Genomic DNA, 7490 nt, shown 5'->3' with positions numbered 1-7490 from the left:
CTCGTCACAGCGCTGCTTCTCCTCCAGCTCCGGTGTCGGCGGGCGGCGCGGCGGCCCCGGATGGGGCCATGTCTAACGGGGTTTATGTGCTGCCGAGCGCGGCCAACGGAGACGTGAAGCCGGTGGTGTCCAGCACGCCGCTGGTGGACTTCCTGATGCAGCTGGAGGATTACACGCCTACGGTGGGCTTCCCGCCCGCTGTCCTGCCAGCTTCCTGCCACACCGTCTGGGTTCCCAACGCCCTCTGCTTGTATTTGCCCTTCTACCAGCTCTTGTGATTTACCCTCTGCCCACACAACTGCGAGCTTCCATAGCCAGGCCTGCCCCCTGCCCTCACCTCAGCCCAGCAGGGCTCAGGGCGAGCACTGACAGATGTCTCATTGATTTCTCAGATCCCAGATGCAGTGACTGGTTACTACCTGAACCGCGCTGGCTTTGAGGCCTCAGACCCTCGCATGTGAGTAAATTCTGCACAGGTTAGAGCTTTGGGTGCTTGTGTGGTGTTTGCTGTTTATCTTCTTACGCCAGTTTTTTCTCTCTAGAATTCGGCTCATCTCCCTAGCTGCCCAGAAATTCATCTCAGATATTGCCAATGACGCACTACAGCACTGCAAAATGAAGGGCACAGCCTCTGGCAGCTCCCGAAGCAAGAGCAAGGTGTGAGGGGAGACTCATTGAATCAGTAATTACCTCCCACAGCAGCGGAGGCTTAATTTATCCTGCACCCCTTTGGGGGAAACTAAACTCTAGGGGAAGTAAAAAACTTACCCAGGGTCACCTCCCTGGGATTGAAATCATGATTCCCGTGTTCAGCAGGTACTCTTCCCTTTCCCCCCAGGACCGCAAGTACACTCTAACCATGGAGGACTTGACCCCTGCCCTCAGCGAGTATGGCATCAATGTGAAGAAGCCGCACTATTTCACCTGAGCCACCCAACCTATATGTACTTGTCTGCCCCCTTATCCCCACGCCAGCCTGTTTTCATAATAAACTTTATTGTGACAGGTAGGGCTGATCCCTCCCATGCTGGGAGACACCGTGTGGCAAGTGACAAAGCTCTGAGCCCAGCCCCTTTTGGGGCCACAGTGCGAGGGATGGGGGCAGGGATGGGCCCCATGGCTGGGGTAGTACCATGACTGGAGGCAGGGGAGGCAACCAGAGGCCTGCTGCTTTGGGCGGTGCATTCCCCTAACTGTCCCACACCTCTTAAGTTTAGGGAAGGACTTTCCAGCCCTACTTGTCCTGCATCTTCTCCAGGATAGGCACAATCATATCAAACTTGGGCCGCTTAGCAGGGTCTTCATTCATGCAGATCTTCATGAGCTTACACACATGGGGAGAAATGCCTGGTGGGATGGTAGGCCGAAGGCCTTCCAGTGCCACCTGTAAATGCAGGGAAAAACAAGGTGGGTCTCAGAACATGAGTCCTATGTAGCGAGAGGCCTCCAGCCATCAGGACAGGATGACTGTATATTTGAACAACTGTGGGAAAAGCCCGGCCCTCTACAATTGTCACCACTACCGTCACTGCCCCAACACGTGCTCTCACCTTCATTCCAATCTCCATGTTGGAGAGGTCAGCAAAGGGTACTTCGCGTGTCACCAGTTCCCATAGAAGCACTGCAAAACTCCACATGTCTGCTGAGCGTCTGTTTGTGTCTTCAGGCTTCTTCTGCAGAGCTGGAGGGATAACACTTATCTGTTCCAGCTGCCTATCCAGTCCTGTCTCTGCCCCGCTCCACTGCTACTGAGCTGCCCTTCTCTATCTCCCACATAACCTCACCTTCAGGGGCCACCCAGGCAGGTGCATACATGCGCCCAGGGCATTGGAAAGAGAACTTGACGTCAGCCATGCTGATGCGGGCAGTCATGTCCTCATCAATCTGAGGAAGAGAAGATTACTAGATAGGGGAAGGTCTGGGGGACTGAGCCAGGAGTGAAGTTGTAACCTCACCATTACACTTCGGCTATTGAGTGCATGTCGTGGGATGAGGGGCTCTAGTGTGTGTAGGAAGGCCATGCCCCTTGCCATGTCCAATGCAAACTTCACAGCCTGACTCTGGTCCACAACAAAACCTAGGAGAGGAGGCAAGAGTCAAATAGCTTGGAGAGGCTCACATACCTCCCTTCAGTGAGATCTGGCATCCCCTACTCACTGGTGCCTTCATGTAGTACGTTGTACAAGGATCCATGTGGCATATAGTGTGTGATGAGAACCGGGTGAGGAGCAGGTGGAGAATGACAGAAACCTAGCACTGGGAGCACATTCGGATGCGAGAAAATCCTGGGAGAGGAAGAGAGTGTCCCTGGCTAAGAACAAGAGTAAAACATCTTGGGTGTTAAGTCAGGTTCCTTGGAAGCAGTAGCTTCCAGTTTAGGCCTTGCCCCACCTGAGCCGGGGACACTCCTCGTTGAAGTCCCTGCTTTTCCTTGTACTCCAGTCTCGAACCTTCAGCACCTTCATGACAATGTCATTGCCCTGCCAGCGGCCCTTCCATAGCTGAGGGACAGGTAAGGGTTAGGAGGCTTTAACTTTCAAGCCCACTAACGAGAAGAAACTTAGAAGGAGGTGCAGATCATGTAATTGGGGAGGGAGGGGCATGAAAGGCAGGGGTCACCTCTCCAGAGTGATTCTGGTTGATCTTTGTAATGAAGTGGAGTTGTTTGAAGTCAATGCCGGAGTGTTTGTTCAGAGTCCCATTCCCTGAGAGAGTAAGCAGGTCAGGTACCCAGCTGGAGAAACCCAGGATTATTTCCTATTACCACCCCTCCCCTCACAACTGACTCACTGGGCCGAGTGCGGGTGGTCCCCTTCCAGAATGTGTCCTTGTATGGAATACGGTTGAGATTCTGGCCCATCTTCTCTGCCCGCTCTGGGGAAGAAAGACAAACAGTCTTGGCCTCAGCTGAGGAGACAGGCGGGGACAAGACAAGAGGACACAGCTGGGGGTTGGGGGACGGACCTCGAAGCAGCTCTCTCAGGGGTGCCTTGGCTTTGTCCACAGGCATTTCTCCATATTTGTTGCAGATGCTGACAAGGGCCCCATTAGCCACCAGGTCCTGGAATGAAAAGGTGGTTGTGATCATGGCCCCTGCCACCTCCCTGGCAATCACAACAACCATGAACTCAGATGCAGTACAAATCCTATGAGTGTCCTGTACTCTGCAGTGCTCACAGGATAGGATGAGGACTCCCGATCTCCCACTGAGGCTCAGACTTCCCACCCATCCCAGGGCTGAGGGCCTGAGTACTTACCTCTGCCACCTGATCTTGACCCCAAAAACAGGCATAGTGCAGGGGCACATTCCCATGCTCATTGACTGCATTGATGTCAGCTTTGTACTGCAGCAGCTGGTTCCCAGGGCCAGACAAACAGAAGAGGCAGAAAGCGCAGTCAGTCCCAAATCAGAGAGGGGTGTTGAGGCAGGTGAGGAGGGAGAAGAGTACATACTTTCCCCAGTATGTTACAGTGCCTGTGACTGACGTAGGGAACGGAGGGGATCATACACACCTTCTGTACAATATCACGGTGCCCATGACTGGCTGCCAGGTGCAAGGGTGTGTCATCCCCACGGTTCATCACATTGATTCGTGCCCCCCGCATGATCAGCATCTCAACCACAGCAGAGCGGCCCTCTCGGCAAGCCCAGTGCAAGGGGGAGAAGCCATGATCGTCCCTTTGAAGGAAGATGCAATGGTCATTTATCTGGAGGTGGAATGGGGGCAATGGCCTTATATAGTTCCTCTGTGTACTCACCCCGGGCAACCTTACCTCTCCAGGACTCTAATTCTCATTCAGGTCAGCAGCTCCCAAAGCTGTCCAATTCAGACTTCCCCCTGAGCTTCAAACGCAACCCTCAACAAGTCCTTAAGATTCATTGTTTTCATCAACATCTCCCTCCAGCCCTTCTCTGGCATGCCCTATCTCATTAAATGGTAGCATTCTTTATCTGGATCCTCTACATCCCTTTTGCAACATCTGTTGGTCCTTTCTGTTTCCCACTGCATCTTGTACATCCCCATACTATAATACTTATAACACTGGATTGTAAAAATCTATGAATGGGCCGTCTTGTCAGATTGTAAGCTACTTGAGAGGATGGATTGACAACGGATTCAGTGCATGTTGGGGGTGCAGAGTCGTGGAAAAAGAATGCCACAATTCATGGGAGGGGGAGCAAACTTACTGATTGGCTCTGGTTGAAAGTAAGATTTAAAAATGGAATGGAATTTAAAAAGTTTTAGAAGGGTTTATAATGAAAATGAGAAATGCTTTTGATAAGCCATTACTGATGAGGCAGCTATCAAACTACCACATAAAACAGGATTCCTTTATGCAAACAATCCTGGGCCCCGAAAACTGAAGAAAATCAGAGTGGCTTCTTGTAGAAAGAAAACTGCTTAACTTTTTTCTTTTCCCATGGACCTATATTTTATAAAGTAAAAGAACTGTACAAAAAAAAAAAAAAAAAAAAAAAAAAAAAAAAAAAAAAAAAAACCACCAAAACAATTGGGGGGGAGCAGGCCCTGCCTGACAGCCTGGGGCCATAAAAGGAAATTCCCTCAAGTCCCGGAGGCCGATTCAAGGGGCGGAGCTGGGGTTGGTCTGTGGTTTGGGCAGACTGCCTCCGGATGCCTTAGTGCTGTGGTCACTTCCTTGTGGGGGCTCTAGGCCCGGCCTGGAGCTGATCAGGGGTCTGGCCACCGCAGGCCAACCAGAAGCCCCCGATAGCTCAAGGGAGGGAGGGGGCGTGGCCTTAAACGTAATGATTTCCTTCTGCAGCTGCTTTCATCAGCTTCCAGCCAAAAGTTTTCCTGGGAGGTGGGGTTCCCCCCCCTCCCCAAAGCAATTACCACCCCCTGCTTATCACCCTCAGTTTTACTTCCCAGCACTTTAATTTATGCCTTGGCTTATCACCCTCCCCCCCACCCCAGTCTATGGCCCCAAAACAGGCCTGAGCCTGAGAGCAAAAGTATGGATAGGATGCTGCCCACTGTCAGCCGCACAGTGACCTCAGGGCCAAGACTTGAATCCCAGAGGGACCTGCAGGGAATTCATCCCAACCTCTATCCATCATGTGGCCACCTTGGGCCCTCAAAACCTATCCCCTCAAACCAACAGCCTTCCAGTTTCACTGCCACCCCTTCACTTTGGGGCAGCGGCGTCTATCTGGGTGCCACCCCCACTGGACTTCGCCTAAGCCTTTATAACGCCACCAACAAAATAGTAACGGTGCCCACTGACTATTAGAGCACCCTTTAAGGAATTATATGAATGACGGAACAAGTGACTTCGCATTATGGAGAAGTAGTATAGAGCCTAATGGGAACCAATGAGCCTAGTGGGAGCCTGGATGAAGATGACAGGTGATTCTTGCCTCTCAAACCTAAAAACTAAACTCTGCCAACCTTAAAAAATTAAATTTTAAAATAAAATTGAAATCCATCATCCTGAGTCAACATCACTACTGCTTTTCTTGTCTTCCAGTCTTATCCAACCACATCTCTCATTCAACCTAGCTGGCACATGGCCCCTCCTCGAGGTATTGAGTCTGAATCCCCACCTCTAGTGCCCAGCAGAGGGGTTGTATTTAGTACACTTCCTTAAATGAAGGAACCCTGTGTAATCTGGATCCTTCACCTGTTTTCCTGTGCAACAGCCCTCACAGAGATCATCAGATAGATCATTAATTGTAAATTCAATGGGTACCGTAAAGTGTTTAAATTCTTTGATCTCTCAGGAGCCTATACTAATGTTGACCACTCCCCCTTCATTGAAACAGTCACTTCTCTAAGCTTAACCAAATTTTCCTGTTTCTCCTTCAACCTCCGGTTGTTCCTTTTAAGTCCTGCAGGCTTCTCATCCCCTCTCCTTCACACCCATGTCTTCACATACCATCTATATGCTAATATCTACCAGATCTGTGTCTCCAAGTCAGACACAGCTCCTGAAACCCAGATCTGCATGACCAACAACTTGTTCAACATTTCCACTTCCCTTACTGTCACTTTAACATGTCTAGAGTGGAGCTTATCATCCTTCAATCTTGTCCATCTCAGTTAAAGGAACCACCATCTACCCAAGGGCCCAAGCCAGAACCCTCGTCATTGTCTCTGACCTTACTCACTTCCCTCACCAAGTCTCACCAATTCTTTTTTATTTATGTATTTATTTGTTTATTATTCTTTTTTTAAAAATGTCTTTCCAATTACAGTCAATATTGTTTTGTATTAGTTTCAGGTGTATCAGCATAGTGGTTAGACAATCATATATTTTACAAAGTGTTCCTCCTGACGCTTTCACCAATTCTTTACCATAAAGATTTGGGGAATCTGATCTTTCTTTTTCGCCTATCCACTCTAGCCTAAGCCGCCGCCACCAGTCTGGGATGAACCAGGCAACTGCTTCTCTTCACCTTGCCACCGCCTTCCCAAAGCATCCAAGATGACCCTTGACAAATGGACAATCTCGTGTCACTACATGGCTTTAGACTCTTGTCCTTAGAACAGAGACCTTACTATAGCCCAAATATCCTCGCATGACCTGGCTGACCCTTGCAGACCTTTCCGGTCTACTGTGGTTCTCCGCTTGCACCCACTGCTTCCTATCCCCCAGCGACACAAAACCGGACAATCTCGGGCGCTCTCCACTCCGTCTTGCCTCCTCGCCCAGGAAGTTCCCCGAGGCTGGAAAGCTCTGCAGCCTCCTCCAATACAACTCGTACTCAGCAGTCAAGGTTCAGCTCAAACACAGCTTCCTCTGTGGAGCCCCTCTGCCCTCCCCGCCGCCCCCCCCCCCACACCCACACAGGCTGTGCTTGGCACTCATCACACTGGACAGGGGAGTCAGCCGCTCCCCCCAGAGGAGCACCCCGCATCACCGAGAGGAGGGCGTCCGCCCTTCCTCGCACCCACCGGACACCTCAGCTCACCCCTGGTTGAGGTCGTTCTCCGTGTTGTCCAGCCACAGGCGAACGGCTACCGCGTTGCCCTCCCGGCACTGAGTGAAAATGTCGTCCATAGCAGCGTCCCGGCGCTCAGTCCCCTGGGTTGGGGAAGCCTGGGGACTGTGGAGAGATCCAGGGAACGGGGTGAGCCCCAAACTTTGTCCCCTGAAGTGCAGAAGTGTTCGTGTTGGGGATGGGGGTCTCGGTGCTGCGTCCCCGGTTAGTGGAGGTTTGGGAAGGAGTTCTGGGCAACGGAGGATCCCCAACTGTGTGTCCCCGGACGTGAGAGAGGCGCGTCCAGGCGCGATAGGGGGTGCCTGGGAGGTAGTCTGTCTCCAGAAGGGATGTCAGGGAGCGCGCACAGGGACCCAATCCGCTAACAGCTGGGGGGAGGGGGGGGGAGTTCGGGCGCCCTATTCCCTGGGGGAGGAGATCGGGGGTCCTTCCCGGGGGTGGCCCTCGTTCCGACTCGGAACTTAGGCGGAGGGAGGGGTGAGGGCGCCCTGGGGAGGGGGCGCGGGTGTTCCCGCACTCACCGGGA

General features: G+C 51.9%; 2 protein-coding genes across 4 annotated transcripts; one reads left to right on the top strand and one right to left on the bottom strand.

The window, feature by feature from the left end:
- Window positions 1–5: 5 nt before the first annotated feature.
- On the top strand, window positions 6–1009 carry TAF10 (TAF10 RNA polymerase II, TATA box binding protein (TBP)-associated factor, 30kDa; the record flags this gene model as incomplete). The annotated part of the gene is made up of 4 exons (XM_005886249.2): window positions 6–182; window positions 393–457; window positions 543–657; window positions 839–1009. Coding segments are annotated over 4 exons (447 nt in total), but the record flags the coding sequence as incomplete, so codon positions are not given.
- On the bottom strand, window positions 977–7490 carry ILK (integrin-linked kinase). 3 transcript variants are annotated; one of them, XM_005886246.2, is made up of 12 exons: window positions 6935–7490; window positions 3514–3679; window positions 3258–3353; window positions 2965–3061; window positions 2791–2874; window positions 2620–2705; window positions 2392–2501; window positions 2158–2285; window positions 1956–2077; window positions 1785–1884; window positions 1551–1681; window positions 977–1384 (listed from the first exon to the last, which is right to left on the bottom strand). In XM_005886246.2, the coding sequence occupies exons 1-12, from the start codon at window positions 7021–7023 to the stop codon at window positions 1235–1237; spliced, it is 1359 nt and encodes a 452-aa protein (XP_005886308.1). In that variant the 5' UTR covers window positions 7024–7490; the 3' UTR covers window positions 977–1234. The 3 variants fall into 3 exon arrangements, with proteins under 3 accessions (XP_005886308.1, XP_005886309.1, XP_005886310.1); XM_005886247.2 differs by having other exon boundaries at window positions 978–1384; window positions 3514–3708; window positions 6935–7002; XM_005886248.2 differs by lacking the exons at window positions 2620–2705; window positions 2965–3061 and having other exon boundaries at window positions 978–1384; window positions 6935–7409.

This window comes from Myotis brandtii, unplaced genomic scaffold, assembly GCF_000412655.1.
Source record: "Myotis brandtii unplaced genomic scaffold, ASM41265v1 scaffold966, whole genome shotgun sequence".
NCBI classification, from domain to species: Eukaryota; Metazoa; Chordata; class Mammalia; order Chiroptera; family Vespertilionidae; genus Myotis; species Myotis brandtii.
This window is presented reverse-complemented; position numbering and strand designations above follow the sequence as displayed.

Excerpts from the sequence above, each read along its gene's own strand:
- ILK (XM_005886246.2), bottom strand. The coding sequence starts at position 7,023 with ATGGACGACATTTTCACTCAGTGCCGGGAGGGCAACGCGGTAGCCGTT. Across the intron at positions 3,680-6,934 it reads GAGAACGACCTCAACCAGGG|GGACGATCATGGCTTCTCCC; the intron begins GTGAGCTGAGGT and ends CTTCCTTCAAAG. Across the intron at positions 1,682-1,784 it reads TGCCTGGGTGGCCCCTGAAG|CTCTGCAGAAGAAGCCTGAA; the intron begins GTGAGGTTATGT and ends TTATCCCTCCAG.